Source organism: Scyliorhinus torazame, chromosome 5 (genome assembly GCF_047496885.1).
Source record: "Scyliorhinus torazame isolate Kashiwa2021f chromosome 5, sScyTor2.1, whole genome shotgun sequence".
NCBI lineage: Eukaryota > Metazoa > Chordata > Chondrichthyes > Carcharhiniformes > Scyliorhinidae > Scyliorhinus > Scyliorhinus torazame.
The window spans coordinates 106,807,440-106,828,666 of NC_092711.1; the positions used below are offsets into that span (position 1 = coordinate 106,807,440).

At 46.9% G+C, this 21,227-nt stretch overlaps 2 protein-coding genes across 2 annotated transcripts in view; one reads left to right on the forward strand and one right to left on the reverse strand.

Moving 5' to 3' along the window:
* Nucleotides 1-21,227, reverse strand: part of LOC140421604 (uncharacterized) — a 68,409-nt gene that overhangs the window by 38,006 nt on the left and 9,176 nt on the right. The window lies entirely within an intron of this gene.
* Nucleotides 10,040-13,140, forward strand: LOC140421595 (uncharacterized). Its single transcript, XM_072506383.1, has 2 exons — nt 10,040-10,077; nt 11,207-13,140. The coding sequence occupies exon 2, from the start codon at nt 11,515-11,517 to the stop codon at nt 12,553-12,555; it is 1,041 nt and encodes a 346-aa protein (XP_072362484.1). The 5' UTR covers nt 10,040-10,077; nt 11,207-11,514; the 3' UTR covers nt 12,556-13,140.

Genomic DNA, 21,227 nt, shown 5'->3' on the forward strand with positions numbered 1-21,227 from the left:
CTGCAAATCCCAGTCCCACACACTCTCCCCTTCTTACAAACTCACCACAATGATTTCACGGTCACCAATACCGAGATGAACATTGAATTTCAGATTATTAATTGAATTTACATTCCACCAATTGCCATGATGGGATTTGAATCCTTGTCCCCAGAACACTAGCATGTGTCTGGATCGCTGGTATAATGAACCCCCATGGAAAGTGGTACTGACCTGGAACTCAATGCTTACACTCAAAGACCAATAATATCCAGGTTCTGATTAATAAAGTGACTCTCGACTTCCGGGTGTGGCGATGACCAGCTAAGTCGCACGTTTCGGCAATTCCCGGTGGAACGGACTTTTGGGCTCTTAATAGGAGCCCCAACGGCAATTTTAACGGCTAAAAGCACTGTGCGGTAAACCAGAAGGGAATCCCCCCTGGATACGGATGGAAAAAGGAGAGGAAAGTGGCCGGATTGCGGTGGATCCTTTAGAGCAGCGGCAAGGAAGGCAAGCAAAAACCAAGATGGCGTCGGAAGGTGGCAGTTTAATATGGGGCCCTGAACAACACGAGTTTTTGAAACGCTGCGTGGAAGAGCTTAAAAAGGAGATGAAGAAGGAGCTGTTGGCCCCGATATTACAGGCGATTGAAGGGCTAAAAGATGAGCAAAAGACCCAGGAGCGGGAGCTTCGGGTCGTGAAGGCAAAGGCTGCCGAGAACGAGGACGATATACAGGGCCTGGTGGTGAAGACGGAGATGCACGAGGCACACCATAAACGATGTGTGGAAAGGCTGGAGGTGCTGGAGAATAATGCGAGGAGGAAGAATTTAAGGATTCTTGGTCTTCCTGAAGGTGCAGAAGGGGCGGACGTCGGGCATATGTGAGCACGATGCTGCACTCGTTGATGGGGTCGGAGGCCCCGGCGGGTCCGCTGGAGGTGGGGGGAGCCTATCGAGTTATGGCGCGAAGACCGAGGGGGCGTCGCACGGTGCGAGCCGAGGTCACGGGGGGAAGCCGAGGTCGGCCAGAGTTTGCTGACTTCTGGGAGCAACATGGGGGGTGTAACTACGCTAGTGGGGGATCTAGCGGGGGGGGGGGGGGAGGGGGGATTTACTGGGTTGCTGCTGCTGGGGAGAAGGGGGAGCTGGTATGGGGTGGGGTGGGCGGGGCGGGGGGGCACCGCCTGGGGGGGACACAGCTGCGTGGGAACCGGGTGAGGAGCTGGGTAAAAGGGGATGGCTAATCGACAAGGGGGGGATAAAGAGCCCCCCAACCCGGCTGATCACGTGGAATGTGAGAGGGCTGAACGGGCCGATAAAGAGGGCACGGGTACTCGCACACCTAAAGAAACTTAAGGCAGATGTGGTTATGTTACAGGAGACGCATTTGAAACTGATAGAACAGGTTAGACTACACAAAGGATGGGTGGGGCAGGTGTTTCATTCGGGGCTAGATGCGAAAAACAGGGGGGTGGCTATATTAGTGGGGAAGCGGGTAATGTTTGAGGCAAAGACCATAGTGGCGGATAGTGGGGGCAGATACGTGATGGTGAGTGGCAAATTACAGGGGGAGGCGGTGGTCTTAGTGAACATATATGCCCCGAACTGGGATGATGCCAACTTTATGAGGCGCATGTTAGGACGTATCCCGGACCTAGAGGTGGGGAAGTTGGTAATGGGTGGAGATTTTAACACGGTGCTGGAACCAGGACTGGACAGATCGAGGTCCAGGACTGGAAGGAGGCCGGCAGCAGCCAAGGTGCTTAAAGACTTTATGGAGCAGATGGGAGGAGTAGACCCATGGAGATTTAGTAGACCTAGGAGTAAGGAGTTTTTGTTTTTCTCCTATGTCCACAAAGTTTATTCGCGAATAGACTTTTTTGTTTTGGGAAGGGCGTTGATCCCGAAGGTGAGGGGGACGGAGTATATGGCTATAGCTATCTCGGATCACGCTCCACATTGGGTGGACTTGGAGATAGGGGAGGAAAAAGAACGGCGTCCACCCTGGAGAATGGACATGGGACTAATGTCGGATGAGGGGGTGTGTCTAAGGGTGAGGGGGTGTATTGAAAAGTACTTGGAACTCAATGATAATGGGGAGGTCCAGGTGGGAGTGGTCTGGGAGGCGCTGAAGGCAGTGGTTAGAGGGGAACTGATATCAATCAGGGCACATAAAGGAAAGCAGGAGAGTAGGGAACGGGAGCGGTTGCTGCAAGAACTTCTGAAGGTGGACAGGCAATATGCGGAGGCACCGGAGGAGGGACTGTACAGGGAAAGGCAAAGGCTACACGTAGAATTTGATTTGCTGACTACGGGTACTACAGAGGCACAGTGGAGGAAGGCACAGGGTGTACAATACGAATATGGGGAGAAGGCGAGCAGGTTGCTGGCCCACCAACTGAGGAAAAGGGGAGCAGCGAGGGAAATAGGGGGAGTGAGGGATGAGGAGGGAGAGATGGAGCGGGGAGCGGAGAGAGTGAATGGAGTGTTCAAGGCATTCTATGAAACATTATATGAAGCTCAGCCCCCGGATGGGAAGGAGAGAATGATGTGTTTTCTGGACCAGCTGGAATTTCCTAAGGTGGAGGAGCAGGAGAGGGTGGGACTGGGAGCACAGATCGAAATGGAGGAAGTAGTGAAAGGAATTAGGAGCATGCAGGCGGGGAAGGCTCCGGGACCGGATGGATTCCCAGTTGAATTTTACAGGAAATATGTGGACTTGCTCGCCCCGCTACTGATGAGAACCTTTAATGAGGCGAGGGAAAGGGGACAGCTGCCCCCGACTATGTCAGAGGCAACGATATCGCTTCTCCTAAAGAAAGAAAAAGACCCGCTGCAATGCGGGTCCGATAGGCCTATTTCCCTCCTGAATGTAGACGCTAAGATTCTGGCCAAGGTAATGGCAATGAGGATAGAGGATTGTGTCCCGGGGGTGGTCCATGAGGACCAAACTGGGTTTGTGAAGGGGAGACAGCTGAATACGAATATACGGAGGCTGCTAGGGGTAATGATGATGCCCCCACCAGAGGGGGAAGCGGAGATAGTGGTGGCGATGGATGCCGAGAAAGCATTTGATAGAGTGGAGTGGGATTATTTGTGGGAGGTGTTGAGGAGATTTGGCTTTGGAGATGAGTATATTAGATGGGTACAGCTGCTGTATAGGGCCCCGATGGCGAGCGTGGTCACGAATGGACGGGGGTCTGCATATTTTCGGCTCCATAGAGGGATGAGGCAGGGATGTCCTCTGTCCCCATTATTGTTTGCACTGGCGATTGAGCCCCTGGCAATAGCATTGAGGGGTTCCAGGAAGTGGAGGGGAGTACGCAGGGGAGGAGAAGAACACCGGGTATCTCTGTATGCGGACGATTTATTGTTGTATGTGGCGGACCCGGCGGAGGGGATGCCAGAGATAATGCAGATACTTGGGGAGTTTGGAGAATTTTCAGGATATAAACTGAACATGGGGAAAAGTGAGTTGTTTGTGGTGCATCCAGGGGGGCAGGGCAGAGAAATAGAGGACTTACCGCTGAGGAAGGTAACAAGGGACTTTCGCTACTTGGGGATCCAGATAGCCATGAATTAGGGTACATTGCACAGGTTAAATTTAACGCGGTTGGTGGAACAGATGGAGGAGGACTTCAAGAGATGGGACATGGTATCCCTGTCACTGGCAGAGAGGGTGCAGGCTGTTAAAACGGTGGTCCTCCCGAGATTCCTTTTTGTGTTTCAGTGCCTCCCGGTGGTGATCACGAAGGCTTTTTTCAAAAGGATTGAGAAGAATATCATGAGTTTTGTGTGGGCCGGGAAGACCCCGAGAGTGAGGAGGGGATTTTTGCAGCGTAGTAGGGATAGGGGGGGACTGGCACTACCGAGCCTAAGTGAGTACTACTGGACCGCCAATATCTCAATTCTATGCAAGTGGATGGGAGAAGAGGAGGGAGCGGCGTGGAAGAGATTGGAGAGTGCGTCCTGCAGGGGGACTAGCCTACAAGCTATGGTGACGGCGCCGTTGCCGTTCTCACCGAAGAAATACACCACAAGCCCGGTGGTGGTGGCTACTCTGAAAATCTGGGGGCAGTGGAGACGGCATAGGGGTAAGACGGGAGCCTCGGGGTGGTCCCCGATAAGAAATAACCATAGGTTTGCTCCAGGGAGAATGGATGGGGGATTTGGAACATGGCAAAGAGCAGGAGTAACACAATTGAGAGATCTGTTTGTAGATGGGACGTTTGCAAGTCTGGGAGCGCTGACCGAAAAATATGGGTTGCCCCAAGGGAATGCATTCCGGTATATGCAACTCAGGGCTTTTGCTAGGCAACAGGTGAGGGGGTTCCCGCAGCTCCCGACGCAGGAGGTGCAGGACAGAGTGATCTCAAAGACATGGGTGGGGGACGGTAAGGTATCAGATATATATAGGGAAATGAGGGACGAGGGGGAGATTATGGTAGATGAGCTGAAAGGGAAATGGGAAGAGGAGCTGGGGGAGAAGATTGAGGAGGGGCTGTGGGCTGATGCCCTAAGTAGGGTAAACTCATCGTCCTCGTGTGCCAGGCTAAGCCTGATACAATTTAAGGTGTTACACAGGGCGCATATGACTGGAGCACGGCTCAGTAAATTTTTTGGAGTAGAGGATAGGTGTGCGAGATGCTCGAGAAGCCCAGCAAATCACACCCACATGTTCTGGTCATGTCCGGCACTACAGGGGTTTTGGGTGGGGGTGACAAAGGTGCTTTCGAAGGTGGTGGGGGTCCAGGTCGAACCAAGCTGGGAGTGCAGGAAGCGAAAGAGGCTGATGTTTTGGCCTTTGCATCCCTAGTAGCCCGGCGCAGGATACTGTTGATGTGGAAGGAAGCCAAGCCCCCGGGTGTGGAGACCTGGATAAATGACGTGGCAGGGTTTATAAAGTTGGAACGGATTATGTTCGTCCTAAAGGGATCGGCTCAAGGGTTCACCAGGCGGTGGCAACTGTTCATCGAATACCTCACAGAAAGATAGAGGGAATGGAAAAGAAGAAGACAGCAGCAGCAACCCGGGGGGGGGGGGGGGTAGGGGAGGGGGGGTAGGGGAGGAGAGGGGGGGGTAGGGGAGGAGAGGGGGGGTACAGGAGGGGGGAGGGGAGGGGAGGGGAGGGGGGGGTAGGGGAGGGGGGGGAGCGGGGGGGGGGGCGGGGGGAGGAACCAGAAGGACTCTCAGGGATGTTAGTGTTCATGTATAATATGTATAGGTTGTTGTTATAGGTAATTGTATATTGGATTGCTGAATTGTATTTTTGGAGAGTATTTATTTGGGACAAGGCAGTTGCCATTTAGTTTTGTTTTTTAATTTTGATGTTGTTTATATATTATTTATTTATTGCTTAAAACTGGCCATTGTTATTTATATTATATTACTGTGTAAAGGATACACATTGTACTGTCATGGTTGGCCAAAAATTTTGAATAAAATACATTTTAAAAAAAATAAAGTGACTCTCTCAGGTCTCAATGTCTTGTTTGATTTCACTTTGCTGTGTTTAAATCCTCCACTTGTAACGCCCTGTAAAAGGAGTTTCCAGAATCCATCACTGTCAGTCCTGCTGAGTGGACAGAGCTCACCGCGCATGCGCCCTGCTGCACACTGCCCCCTATGAGAATGGTGGTGGTTAACTGGGGAAAGGCTCTGCAGGAAAACCTTCCCGCTGGGTGCAAACACGGGAGCGGTATTTTTTTGTTTCAGCTTTGACGCCTGCACTGGGTGTTTGTGAAGCCTCCCCATCCATCCAACCACCCACCCACTGCCCCTAACGCTGCCTCCGCTTATCCGCCTCCTTCCCGCCTGAGGATGAAACAAACAAACGTCTGTCCCTGGGTACGAGCCGCACTGCGCATGCTCCACAGCACAATGCCCGGGGAGTGATTGACGGCAGGTGCAGACCAATAGGAAGAGGGGGCAGGGCTGGAGGACCAAGCGGAAGCTGCTGGTCCTCCAAGCAATCGGAGTCAATGAGGGGCGGGGCTGATCACGGATCTCCCTCATTGGCTGAGACTCTGCATTATTTGGAGTTCTTCCCAATGTCCACGTGGACGCGGGTACCAAACCTCATTTCCTGCCTTTGAGATGTTGACCATTGGGAAGATTTGGAGGACCGGATGAACTCTGGTCCTCCAGGCAATCAGGCTACTGGCTTTGTGTGAATGAAGATTGAGCTTCACACAGACTGAAACGTCTTCCTGTGTCAAACCTGAGTGAAATACTTTATTTCCACTTCTTTTCAAAGCGTTTAATTCATTGACCCTTCTACAGAACTGTTGCAACAAGGAACAACAAAGTTTAACTCTGTTTCTCTCGTCACAGATGTGGCAAGGTGGCACAGTGGTTAGCACCGCTGCATCACAGCGCCAGAAACCCAGGTCAATTCCGGCCTTGGGTGACTGTGGAGTTTGCACATTCTCCCCGTGTCTGTGTGAGTTCGCCCCGGGTGCTCCAGTTTTCTCCCACTGTCCAAAGATGTGCCGGTTTGGTGGATTGGCTATGCTAAATTGCCCCTTAGTGTCCAAAGGTGAAGTGGGGTTATGGGGAGAGGGCAAGGGAAGTGCACCTGGGTGGGGTGCTCCTTTGTAGGATTGGTGCAAACACAATGGGTCGAATGGCCTCCTTCTGCAGTATAGGGATTCAATGATGCTGCCAGACCAGTTGAATTAATCTAGGATTTTCTGTTTTACTCTATATTACAGACATTTCTAATCCACTAATTATATTTATTGAGCCATCAACTACCAGGAGCATTGTGTTGATGTTTCAGCTATTCCGGCCTTGGGTGACTGTGTGAAGTTTGCACATTGTCCCCCGTGACTGTGTGGGTTCCCTCCGGGTGCACTAGTTTTCTCCCACCATCCAAAGATGGGCAGGTTAGGTGGATTGACTATTCTAAGTGTCCAAACAAAGGTTAGGTGAGGTGACTGGGTTACGGGGATAGGGTGGAGACATGGGCTTAAGTGGGGTGCTCTTTCTGAGGGCCGGTGCAGGCTCGATGGGCCAAATGGCCTCCTTCTGCACTGTAAATTGTTGTATTTTCTCTCCCACAGTCTGACCCGGTGGGCCTGTCTGGTGTTATTTCTTGGTACTGTCCATGTGTTTGGATGTTTGGGTATTTCAGGGAGCAGGTAGAACTTCCTTGGTTCTACCTGTTGTTTTTGGTTAATGTGTCTGGAGTCTTTTGCGTTCTTCCAGTCCATCTCCAATTCTCCTTACTGTCTCAGGTATATGGATCTAGGTAGCTTGGTGTTGTGATTCGTGTTGTTTAGTTGCTGTCTGTCTCCAGTAGGTATTGTTATCATATCATAGAATTTACAGTGCAGAAGGCCATTCAGCCCATCGAGTCTGCACCGGCTCTTGGAAAGAGCACCCTACCCAAGGCTGCACCTCCACCCTATCCCCATAACCCAGTAACGCCACCCAACACTAAGGGCAATTTTGGACACTAAGGGCAATTTATCATGGCCAATCCACCTAACCTGCACATCTTTGGACTGTGGGAGGAAACCGGAGCACCCGGAGGAAACCCACGCACACATGGGGAGGATGTGCAGACTCCGCACAGACAGTGACCCAAGCCGGAATTGAACCTGGGACCCTGGAGCTGTGAAGCAATTGTGCTATCCACTATGCTACCATGTTGTCTCTCGCTAATGACTGTGCTGCTATCCTTGTCTTCTGGTCATATGAACATATCCGTGTTGGATTCAAGCTCCCGGAGTGTCTATCTTTCTCTCCTGGTACGATACGGTTTGTCTCTTCTATTTCACTACTGTGACTGGGCAGAGACCTGATTGAAGGATCCAAACATGGGAATTCTGGGCAAGATGGCCAAAGATTTGGGAGGTGACAACATGTTCAAAGAGTTTGGAGAGGAGAGGGAGGTTGAAGACGGGGCAGTAATTTGTATGGATGGCAGGGTCAAGGGTTTGTTTTATTTTTTATAAATTTTGAGTACCCAATTCGTTTTTTTCAATTAAGGGGCAATTTAGCATGGCCAATTCACCAACCCTGCACAACTTTGTGTTGTGGGGGTGAAACCCACGCAAACATGAGGAGAATGTGCAAACTCCACACGGACAGTGACCCAGAGCCGGGATCGCACCTGGGACCTCGGCGCCGTGAGACAGCAGTGCTAACCGCTGCTTGCGGTGATTGTTTAACATAAACTGCCTGGAGCTCAGAAAGGACAATCTGGGGGAGGATCATACGGCAGGAACAGAGCTTCAGCCTCGACAGTCCTTCAGGGACACACTGATGGAGTCAAACAGGCACTTTGGTCTTTCTCATCTCCCTTCACTGACTCTGTGGGTTAATGTATAAGAAATGTGTCCCAGTTTCTCTCTCTTCCAGGCCTCAGAGTTCCTAATAATAATAATCGCTTATTGTCACAAGTAGGCTTCAATGAAGTTACTGTGAAAAGCCCCTCGTCCCCACATTCCACCACCTGTTCGGGGAGACTGGTACGGGAATTGAACCTGCGCTGCTGGCCCCTAGACATGGAACTGAAGACTCCTTTACATCTGTGCTCAGAGCTAGGAAGAACAGTAAATGCCAGAGACATGCTGTCAAATCAGAGATTGGTGGAAAATGATTTGTTCCAGACTGAAAATAAACAGCAGGTTTAAGTTTGAAAGGTAGATTGATAACCAGGGTTTCACAATGCTTCAACAGATGCCAATCCACCTAACCTGCACATCTTTGGACTGTGGGAGGAAACCGGAGCACCTGGAGTAAACCCACGCAGACACGGGGAGAACGTGCAGACTCTGCACAGACAATGACCCAAGCGGGATTCGAACCAGCAGCCACAATAATTTGCTTTTATACAGAACTCAATCACCACACTCCAACATTAAAAAAAATAAATTTAGAATACCCAATTAGTATTTTTCCAATTAAGGGGCAATTTAGCGTGTTCAATTCACCTACCCTGCACATCTTTGGGTTGTGGGGATGAAACCCACACAGGCACGGGGAGAATGTGCAAATTCCACACGAAGAGTGGCGCAGGGCCGGGATTCGAACCCGGGTGCTCAACGTTGCAGTCCCAGTGCTAACCACTGTGCCACCGTGCGGCCCCTCCCATACGCCAACATTACACTGTCTGATAAAGTTGACAGTCAAGGGCATTCAGCCTCTGATCTCCGGGTAAGCGTTCTCCAAGGCGGCCTTCAGGACCCGCGACAACGCAGAATCGCCGAGCAGAAACTTATAGCCAAGTTCCGCACACATGAGTGCGGCCTCAACCGGGACCTGGGATTCATGTCACATTACATTCATCCCCCACCATCTGGCCTGCGAAATCCTACCAACTGTCCTGGCTTGATACAATTCACACCTCTTTAACCTGGGGTTACCCCATCTCTGGATCTGTAAAGATTTAATCACCTGCTAATGCTCGCATTCCTAGCATTGTTTGGCATCTCTGAATTTGTCTATATATGTGTTTCTGGATCAGACCTCTTCATTCACCTGAGGAAGGAGCAGCGCTCCGAAAGCTAGTGACATCGAAACAAACCTGTTGGACTTTAACCTGGTGTTGTAAGACTTCGTACTGATAAAGTTGAAGGTTGAAGGAAGAAACAAAATGAGGCCATGAATCGAAATTGGGAAATGAATCAGATTACCATGATTATATTTTGAAACAATGTCATTTAAAATCATGATATTTAATAAATTAATTTTGCGCTTGATAGGTAAGGAGTGGGACTAGATAATGTTCACTACTTTACAACATTTTATTTTTCAATGACACATGGTGTTTTCCATATGGATGGGATGAATGAGTGAATCCAGCTCATCTTCAACGCACATGCGCAGGAAAGCTCAGCCCCCAGAGCCCGCTTCCCGGAGCATGCGCTGCACAACCTCAGCAACAGCGAATGCAAACGGACGGGGGGGGGGGGGGGGGGGGACGGACCGTAATGGCGGAGACGTTACCCAGCCTTCCCCGCGGTGGGGAATACCCTCTGTCCTTAGCTGGAAATCGGAACGCATGCGCAGTTCCTCCAGTATTCCGAGCATGCGCAGGTTGAGTGATGGTGATGGAGTGACGTCTGTTTGTCGCTCGGCAGCCGGTAAGAGCCCGTAGAGCGGCGGGAGGGGATCCGGCGATTACGTGGGTGGGAAGAAGGTTTATTAATGGCCCGTGTAGGCCCTAAACCCCAAGAACAACCTGCAGATCTCGTGTTTGCAGCGTCGGTGCTTTCCCCAGGAACAGAGGAACAGGCCCAAGTTAACGGCCGCCATCTTTTTCCAGCGGGGAGCAGAGCGCAGGCGCGGGTATCATGGTGACCTCACAATGAAGGGCAGGACGCTGGGAAGTGGAGGGTCAGAGGGAGCTTGTCCACAGTCCCTGAGGCAGCAGCACAGGGACATCAGCTGCTTCAGAAGGCAGATAGGACATTTGTCTTTATTAGCCGAAGCATAGAATATAAGAGCAGGGATGATCTGTTGGAGCTGTATAAAACACTTGTCAGCTGGATCACTGTGTGCAATTGTGGTCGCCACACTATAGGAAGGGTATTATTGCACCCCAGAGAGTGTGGAGGAGATTCACCAGGATGTTGCCTGAACTAAACTGTTTCAGTTATGAAGAGAGGCTGGCTAAACTGGGGTTATTTTCCCCAGAGCAGGGAAAGCTGAGAGGCACATAATCGAGGTGTACAATATTATGACGGACATAGATAGGGAGGTACTTGTCCCTTTAGTAGAGAGATCAATAGCCAGGGGACATAGATTTAGGGTAGGGGATTTGAGGGAAAGCTTTTTCACCCAGAGGCTGGTGGGAATCTGGAAGTCACTACCTGAAAGGGTGGTAGAGGCAGGAACGTTCACAACATTTAAGAATCATTTAGATGAGCGCTTGAAATGGAATAGCATGCAAGGCTTTTGACCAAGTTCAGTAAAATGGGATTAGAATAGATGGGTATCTGATGGCTGGGCCTCTTTTTGTGCTGTAAAACTCTGATTTTCGCCTAGGAAGGAGCAAAAATGTGCAGGATGGTGATTTACAGTTTTTGTGCAACAACTGAGGGAGAAATGTTCCATACAAACTAGAATTGTCCGTTCTGAATTTCTGTCTGTACTGACAGTGCTGACTTTTGTGAAATCCTAATTTGTCTCAGAAATAAAAGGATTTCTAACTTCTGTGTGACTGCCTGCTTCTGTGCAGTGACTTTGTCTCATTCTATTCTTTTATAACAGGATCTGGAAGCACTCACTCCGGAGTGATAGAGTCCAGTATACTGACTGGAAAGAGGTTTCTCTGGTTGCAAAGCCTGACAGCGGGGAGAAACCATACATGTGTTGTGTGTGTGAACGAGGCTTCAACTGATCATCCAACCTGGAGAATCACAAGGACGTCTGTTTGTCGCTCGGCAGCCGGTAAGAGCCCGCAGAGCGGCGGGAGGGGATCCGGCGATTACGTGGGTGGGAAGAAGGTTTATTAATGGCCCGTGTAGGCCCCAAACCCCCAATAACAACCTGCAGCTCCCGTGTTTGCAGCTTGCGCCATGGAGAAACCGTGGAAATGTGAGGACTGTGGGAAAGAATTTAATTATCCATCCCGACAAGAAATCCATCGACGCAGTCACACTGGGGCTGGCATAATGGAGAAACCATGCAAATGTGAGGACTGTGGGAAGGGATTCAATTATCCATCCTTGCTGGAACTTCACCGACGCAGTCACACGGGAGAGAGACCATGGAAATGTGAGGAATGTGGGAAAGGATTCAATTATCCATCCCTGTTGGAAAACCATCGACGCAGTCACACTGGGGAGACAATATGGAAATGTGGGAAAGGATTCAATTATCCATCCCTGCTGGAATACCATCGACGCAGTCACACTGGGGCAGGGACCATGGAGAAACCATGGAAATGTGAGGACTGTGGCAAAGGATTTAATTTCCCATGCCTGTTGGAAATCCATCGACGCAGCCACACTGGGGAGAAGCCGTTCACCTGTTGTGTGTGTGGGAAGGGATTTACTAAGTCAACCAACCTGCTGAGACATCAGCGAAATCACACCGAAGAAAAGCCCTTCAGCTGTACTGACTGTGGAAAGAGTTTTGGGCAGTTATCCAATCTCACTGCACACCAACGGGTTCACACTGGGGAGAGGCCATTCAACTGCCTTGTGTGTGGGAAGGGATTCACTCAGTCAGCCAGCCTCATGTTACACCAAAGAATTCACACTGATCAGAGGCCGTTCAGCTGCACTTACTGTGGAAAGAGGTTCAGACAGTCCTCTGACCTCACTGCACACCAACGCACTCACACTGGGGAGAAACCGTTCATTTGTTCTGTGTGTGGGAAGGGATTCACTCATTCATCTGGCCTTTGGTCACACCGGCGAACTCACACCGAGGAGAAACCATTCAGCTGCATTGCCTGTGAAAAGAGGTTTAGACATTCTTCCGCCCTCACTGCACACCAACGCAGTCACACTGGGGAGAGACCATTCACCTGCTCCCAGTGTGGGAAGGGATTCACTCAATGCTCTCACCTGCTGACACACCAGAGAGTTCATACTGGGGAACCTGCTCTGTGAGTGGGAAGGGATTCACTCAGTCACAACACCCACTGTCACATCAGCAAGTTTACAAGCGACAGCAGTTGTTGAATTCTGCTGTAACTGCTGCTGTTAATTATGTCAAGAATCGATCATCTGAATATATATATATTTTTTCTGCTGATATTAAGAATAACAGGCTGAGGGCAGTGGCGCAGTGGTTAGCACTGCTGCCTCACGGCACTGAGGTCCCAGGATCGATCCCGGCTCTGGGTCACTGTCCGTGTGGAGTTTGCACATTCTCCTCATGTTTGCGTGGGTTTCACCCACACAACACAAAGATGTGCAGGGGAGGTGGATTGACCATGCTAAATTGCCCCTTAATTGGAAAAAATGAATTGGGTACTCTAAATTTTTTTTAAAAATACATTTACAGTACCCGATTCTTTAAAAAAAACATTTTTTAAAAAAGAACAGCTGGCTGGAGTTTAATACTCTGGAGAAGTCACTGATTTTGAGGACCGCAGTCTCCCTTTTTAAAAGCACCATCTGTGAACTTTCCGCTTATTTCATGATCCCATGACAGATACTCCAGTCCAATAAAATTATTAACTTTTACTGCAATCCGAAATTGCTCTTTGGTGCAAAATGTACAATTCTGTATCTGAAAGGTTCCACTGTTGACATCTCCAGTTAGAAAGTGCTGATTAATCCTTGCTGACAATTCTCACTGACTTGCACATTCTTCACAGTGACCCCTCCATTAAGAATATAAATTATCCAGACACATCTGCCAAAACAATAAAATATTTTATAGATACAAATAATAAAAGAATGTGATGTGAATTGGACCATTAAGGGATAGACAGCACAATACCACAATTAATGAGGGAGAGATGATTGAAATATTCAAACATTCTTTTGACCCGCTTTTTCCCAGGGATAGAGAACAGGTAAACATAACATTGAATAATAAGACAAGTTATGAGATAAATTAATTTAAAATCAGGAAAAGATGTGTTGACTAAACTCATATAACTTAGAGGATGGACTAAATTCACATATTTTAAAAGAATGCAGAGAAGTGATAGCACAGGCAGTATGGCTCATAATTCATTCACTAAAGGTGTAGTGTCAGAGGACTGGTGGATCATTAATGTAATTTCTATATTTAAGAAGGGGACAGATCATGCCCAGGGATGGTACGCCAGTCAGCTTCACATCAGCAAATAATACAATCCTGACTAAAGTAGAGAATATAAGAACATATTAAAAATATATATATATCAATGAACAGTCCGTGTGGATTTCAAAAGGAAAAATCTTGCCTGACCAGCCTTATCGACTGTTTTGATGTGATAACAGAGAGCATATACAATGGTAATGTAGCCAATGGCATTTATCTGGATTTTCGAAAGGCCATTGATAAGATTCCCTACGGGAGAATAATGGACATGGTCGGAGAATGTGGAGTTGGGACAAATGATAGACTGGATTGTCAGCTGGTTTCAAGACAGAAAGTAGAGAGTGGGAGTAAAGGGGAGTTATTCAGAGTGACAGAAGGTGGGAAGTGATGTTCCACAAGGATCAGTGCTGGGACCACGACTGTTCACAATTTCCATTCACGATGTGGACTTTGGAATCCAATACACAATCTCTAAACTGGGAAGATAGAACGGAGGAGAACTGCAACAAATTACAAGACGGCATTTTTAAACTTGCTAAATAGACAAATAATTGACGAATGATGTACAATGGATAACTGTGAAGTACATCGATTATAGAACATACAGTGCAGAAGGAGGCCATTCGGCCCATCGAGTCTGCACCGACCCGTTAGTACATTTTGGTGCAAAGAATGAGGGGGTCACTTCTTACTTGGAAGTTGTGAGTGTAGATGGTGGAGAGAAATAGAGGTCTCAGAGCAACAGAGAAAATAAATAAAGCAGAGGGCGAGAGGGGCACAAGTGAAAAGAAGGAAGTTATGATGATCCTTTGGGAACTTGGTTACACCATACGTAGAGTACACGGTGTGGTTCTATTCAGCTTATATCTTTGGCAACCTTCCATCTTGTGAGATGATAGTTTGCATCTTAAGTGTTCAGCTCTGTTTTAAACATTGCCTGGGATAGTTCAGGAGCCTTTCTGAGGCAAGACAGTATCTGACACATTTGCTGCAGATGAAGACATTGGGCTGAGAAGGTGCTGGATTCTCTGGATCCTCTCCTCAGCAAACTGAGCTTTCCATTTCTCTGGTCCCCACATTATAAAATGGAGATGGGAACAGAGAAGATTCACAAGGATCATACCAAAAGTGTGTGGGTTTATAAATCAGGAAAGGATTGAGAGACTGGATCTCTTTACTCTTGGTTTCAATGGTTCCTCTTGTAGGGAAGAGCAAAACTAGAAACCACAACATACGGTCATCACCAAGAAATCCAATAGGGAATACAGAAAAAACTCCTTCACCCAGAGAATGGTGAGAATGAGCTCACTCCCACAGGCACTGGGTGAAGTGAATAGTATCAACGTATGTATAGGGAGGCTGGACACACACACACACACACATATATATATATATGGGAGAAGCAAAGATGGTAGGAGACTCAAATAGAACTTAAACACCAGTACAAACTGGCTGGCTGAATGGCCTGTCTCTGTGCTGTATATCCTGTATCATCTAATTCAAGGCTTCAACTGATCATCCAACCTGGAGAGACACAAGGATGCCCACAGCAGGGAGAAATGTGGGACTGTGGGAAAGAATTCAGTTCTCCATCCCAGCTGGGAACTCATTGACACCACCGCACCAGGGAGAGAGCGTTTACCTAGCTTGTGTGTGGGAAGGGATTCACTGAATTGTCCAGCTTCCAGAAACACCAGCACATTCACAGCGAGGAAAAAATGAAACTGACTCCGTGTCTGCGAAAAGATTCAATCAGTTATCCTGTCTCCGGATACACCCACACCAGAGAGATGCTGTTCATTCGCTCCAAATGTGGGAAATGATTTACTTGTGTTTCCAGCCTCGCTGCCCATCAAGTTGTTCACTCATTCAAGGGACCTTTTAATTGTTCGCGTGGTGGGAAAAGATATAAAAGTGTTAAATATCTTATGAAAAACCAACTCACTGACACAGGAGAGAAACCATTCACCTGCACTGTGTGGGGGAAGGGATTCACTCAGGCACTGAACCCGCTGACAGCAATCCACATCTGACTGTATTGGGTGGATTCTGTTGTTATTCTGACCACTAACTGCACCTGAACCAAACTGTTCATCGCCTCAGCATCGATTTCACCCTGAACTGATTTTCTGATCCATATTCGCTCTATCACCAAGGCAGCCTACATCCACCTCTGTGACATCGCCGGTCTCTTCTGCTTCAGCCTAGTTGCTGCTGAAACTCTCATTCAGGCCATAACATCCTCGAGATCTGACGATTCATGAACCGTCTGAGCTTCCCCTCATATACCAGCTGCTGTCAGTCTGGAACATTGGTGCCTTTTCTTTAATTCTTCCACAGGGTGTCGGTGGCAAGGCCAGCAATTGTTGCCCATCCTGACTGAAGTTTACAACCAACTCAGGGCAGTTAATAGTCACTATATTGCTCTAGTCTGGAGTCACATGTAGGCCAGACCAGGGTTTTCAACAACAATTTCATGGTCCCCATTATTGAGACTAGCTTTCAGTTCCAGATTTTATTGAATTTAAATACCACCAATTCATATTTGGATTTGAACCCATGTCCCCAGAATATTTGTCTGACCTCTGGATTACTAGTTACATTATCACTACCCCTGCACCTCTCTATCCTAACTCAGTCCCATTCACTGATTACTCCTGTACTCATTGATCTACATTGGTGCCCCGTCTAACAATGCATCAATTTTTACACTTCTCAGATTTTATTCCAAATCCCTCCCTGATCTCGCCCCTCCCTCTCTGTAACCACCTCCAGCACGACATCCCACTTAGATTTTTGAAGAGATCTACCATGCGGATTTAGTGAAATCTTGCGACACCAAAACTCAGTAGAAATTTGAGTTAAACTTCTCGGATGCAAACAAGAATTTGATTACAATTGAGAGAAACTTAAATCTATTCTCAATAAAGTCCGGCTAGCAAAAGGACTTAAAGAGAAGTAACTTTTACACAATTTAACTTTCACAATAATACAGAAATGGTTTCTTGCTTACGGCAAAATAGCTTGCATTTACTTCAAGAGTTCGAGTGGAAAGTGAAAATATGAAAATAGAGATAGCGAGTAGTTAGATCAAAGTATAGGATGTTCCAGGAATAAAGATGGCCGTACAGACCATCATGTTTAAAGAGAATTTTATCAGTCTGAAGCCATCTGTCTACACCTCTATGTTGTCCTAATTGGTTTGGGTGAGAATCAGATACATTTGATTCGATGGTTAACTGTCAATCCTTAATGTGCAACATAAGTTCTGAATGTTTCATGTTTGAATATTTGTGTATGCTATGGAATGTGATTCTGTTCTTTTATCAAGACTGGTTTCCTGCTGACTTTGCTTTATCCACATTCTGGACAATGGTGCCTTCATATGAAATGAAATGAAATGAAAATCGCTTATTGTCACAAGTAGGCTTCAAATGAAGTTACTGTGAAAAGCCCCTAGTCTCCACATTCCGGCGCCTGTTCGGGGAGGCTGTTACGGGAATTGAACCATGCTGCTGGCCTGCCTTGGTCTGCTTTCCAAGCCAGCGATTTAGCCCAGTGTTGCTGTGGTGCTTACTTGGCCTTGATCTCGATTACTGCTACAGCTTATTTCTTAATGTCAAACTGACTTTGAAAATATGTTCATCAGAACAATAGCTGTTTCATCTTGCTTAGTGAAAATGGTGTTTTTATCTCCAAATAGTTTATGCATGTGTCAGCAAAAGCCGATGTGTTTTGTCATGACCTGAGGTTATGAATGCTGAAATCCTCATTTTAAAATGGGTATTAAAACTGGGTCTTAATATTTACATTAAAATAGCCTTTTTACCTATCAGATCTATCATGCCCAGTCTAACAATGCATCAATTTTTACATTTCTCAGATTTTATTTTAAATCCCTCCCTCTCTGTAACCACCTCCAGCGTGACATCCCACTCAGATCTTTCTGCTCCTCCAATTCAAGACTCTTGTACATCCCGATTTCCGGTACTCCTCCAGTGTCGGATGTGCATTCAGCTGCCTGGATGCTGAGCTCTGGATTCCGCCCTAACCAGCCCCACCTCTCGAACTTTCTCTCCTCTCCTTTAAAACTTCTCTCTGGCCCAGTGTTTGGTCACCTGCCCGAATATCTCCTGTTGAGTCTTGGTGTTGAGGTTTATTTGACTACACTCCTGTGAAGCACCTTGGGATGTTTGACAATGTTAAAGGTGCCAAATCATCACAAGTTGTTATTGCTGCTGTTAATCACGTTAAGGACTGAACCATCTTCATGCTGCCACTTGGGAGTTTATTGCTGATATTAATAATCTCTATACAACTGGGATTGGGGATAAGATTCTGGAGATATGTCAGAAATCAGTTTTGTTTCACATACACTGATAAATTGTTGATTTCTCTTTGATAAGCAGAGACTAACTGATGTCCTTTACGGATTATTTAGTTTGCTGTCATTTTCTCCTTTCTTACTCCAGATTATTTTAGTTTTCAAACCTTTAGTTACAAATACCAGCTCCCCTCACCTGACACTGAATTTCCTTTCTCACGATATTGTTATTCTTCAAATAATCCCTGCTGTCTGTGCTGAATTAATCCACCTCAGTAACAAATGTTGAAGTGTTTTCTCCACACCCATTGGGTTTCATCATAGAATAAAATCCCTACAGTGCAGGATACCATTTGGCCCATCGAGTCTGCCCCAACCCTCTGAGACCTAGGCCCACTCCCTGCCCCATTCCTGTAAGCTCATAACCCCACCTCACTTTTGACGCTTAGGGGCAATTTCGCATGGCCAATCTACTTGCACATCTTTGGACTGTGGAAGGAAACCGGAGCAGCCGGAGGAAACCCACGCAGACACAGTGAGCAAATGCCTCAGTCACTCAAGGCTGGAATTGAACCCAGATCCCTGGCGCTGTGAGGTAACAGTCCAGGGACTTCAGGACAAAAAAAATCACATCCAATATTCCTTGCCCAGCACTCAGTGAGTGGTGCACTGTCAGAGTTTCCTTCTTTCAAATAAGATGTTCAACTGAAGCCCTGTCAGTTCCTCTCAGGTCCTGTAAAAGTTCCCACAGCCATTATTGTGAAGAAGAGTTGGGGAGTTATCCCCGGTGTCCTGGCAAATATTTATCCCTCAATCAACATCACCAAAATCCGATCATCTGCTCATTGTCATATTGCTGTTTGTGGGATCTTGCTCTGTATAAATTTGCTGCTGTTTTTCCTACATTACACCAGTTACTACCCTTCAAAAGTACTCTTGGCTGTAAAGCACTTTGTGACGACCTATGATTGTGAAAGGCGCTACAGAAATGCAAGTTTTTAAATCGAAGATTGATCTTATCTGATTTTATTATCTGTAACTTAATTGATCTCAGCCACCCCCAACTTACCATTCAATAAATTCACTTTGTTTCACTGTTTCAGACACGATTTTAAGCAATTAAAGCAACGGCAGAATTCTCTGGATAGTAAATTTAAAATGTTTATCAAAAGAAAAAGGTTTACTGAAAACTTGAAGATATTGAAGTTTACAACTTCAAGGCGGTGATCAGTCTGTAGAAGCGTAACCCTCCCTGGCTCCTTCTTTGACAGTAATTTCCTTGGCCTCGAGTCTGCAGTACTTGGCCAGCAAGGAAGACCTTCAGAACCTCTACTTTTATCCCCAAAGTGACCATTACCTCATGTCAGAGTTGGGCCTGTTGTAACATAACCATTGGTCAATTAGGCACCAGTTTAATTGAATTGGATTCCCAATTACTGACACCACCTTCTCTCATTATCTTAGACAGGAATACAATTGAACAGTTTCAGACTATCCTTTTATCTGATTCTGTACAATTTCTTATTCATACAGTTTCAAATGCTGGGGCTAATCAGGCTGAAAGGTCTCTCTTGCGGGTACATTTATCCTCATTGCACATTCTTTATATACACACCAATTAAGCATTTACATTTTTACAACAAATAAAACTTAGACCTTTACTATAACCACTGATTCATTATTGTTTCATTAAGTGTAGCTCAATTAAGGATCACTACTTATTTTATCATGTTACAGACTGGTAGCTAATTAATACAGTAATATTTAATTAATACATTTGGTCTATCATACACTGGTTATCTACTGAGTAGTACTACACTCCGTATGCTTCACCCGGTGTCTTTGTATTTACATTGTGTATTTATCGTGTGTCCTAGGTTTTTTCACGTATGGAATGATCTGTCTGGACTACGCAGAACAATACTTTTCACTATCTCGATATACATGACAATAAACCAATCCAATCAAAGAGAGTTTCTTACTAGTCTTCAGATTGAACAATGAGTCTTCTGAAAAATTATTCATTCGTGGAAGGTGGGGGTCACTGGCTGGGCCAGCATTTACTGCTCATTCCAATTGCCCTTGAACTGCGTGTCTTGTGAGGCTATTTCAGAGGGCACTTACAAATTAACCACAACATTGCTGTGGATCTGGAGTCAAGTGCAGGCCAGGCCACGTAAGGAGAGCAGATTTCCTAAAGGACATTAGTGAACCAGATGGGTTTTTACAACCATCCACAACATCATCATTCGACTTAATTTGAGACTTTTATTCCATTTCAATATCTGTCGTAGCCAGATTCCATCCCAGATCCCCAGAGCATTAACCTGCGTCTCTGGATTACTAGCCCAGTAACAATACCATTACGCCACTGCTGAGCCCACATAGTCTTGGCAGAATATGATGTCTTGTAACTTCTCAAAAATTATTTATGTATTTATTTTTAGAGTACCCAATTATTTTTTTCCAATTAAGAGGCAATTTAGCATGGCCAATCCACCTACCCTGCACATCTTTAGGTTGTGAGGGCGAAACCCACGCAAACAAGGGGAGAATGGGTAAACTTCACACAGACAGTGATCCAAGCCAGGAATCAAACTGGTGCTGTGAAGCAACAGTACTAACCACTATGCTACCATGCCACCTGTAAAGTAGCCAATACTTTTCTTCCAATTAAGGGGCAATTTAGCATAGTCGAGTCACGTACCCTGCACATCTTTGGGTTATGAGGGTGAGACCCACACCGACATGGGGAGAACTTTTTTCCACGCGGACAGTGACCCTGGTCCTCAGTCCGTGAAGCAGTAGTGCTAACCACTGCGCCGCCCTATATATTAACAATTTAGATGAGGGAACTAAATGCAATATCTCCAAATTTGCAGATGCCACCAAGTTGCATGGGAGGGTGAGCTGTGAGGAGGATGCAGAGATCCTTCAGTGTGATTTGGACAAGTTGGGTGAGTGGGCAAATGAATGGCAGATGCAGTATAATTTGGAGAAATGAGAGGTTGTCCACTTTGGTAGCAAAAACAAGGCGGCAGACTATTAGCTCATAAATTACAAGGGGAATGTGCAACGAGACCTGGGTGTCCTCGTACACCAGTCACTGAAGGTAAGCAGGCAGCTACAGCTGGCGGTAAAGAAGGCAAACGGTATGCTAGCCTTCATTGCGAGCGGATTCGAGTACAGGAGCAGAGATCT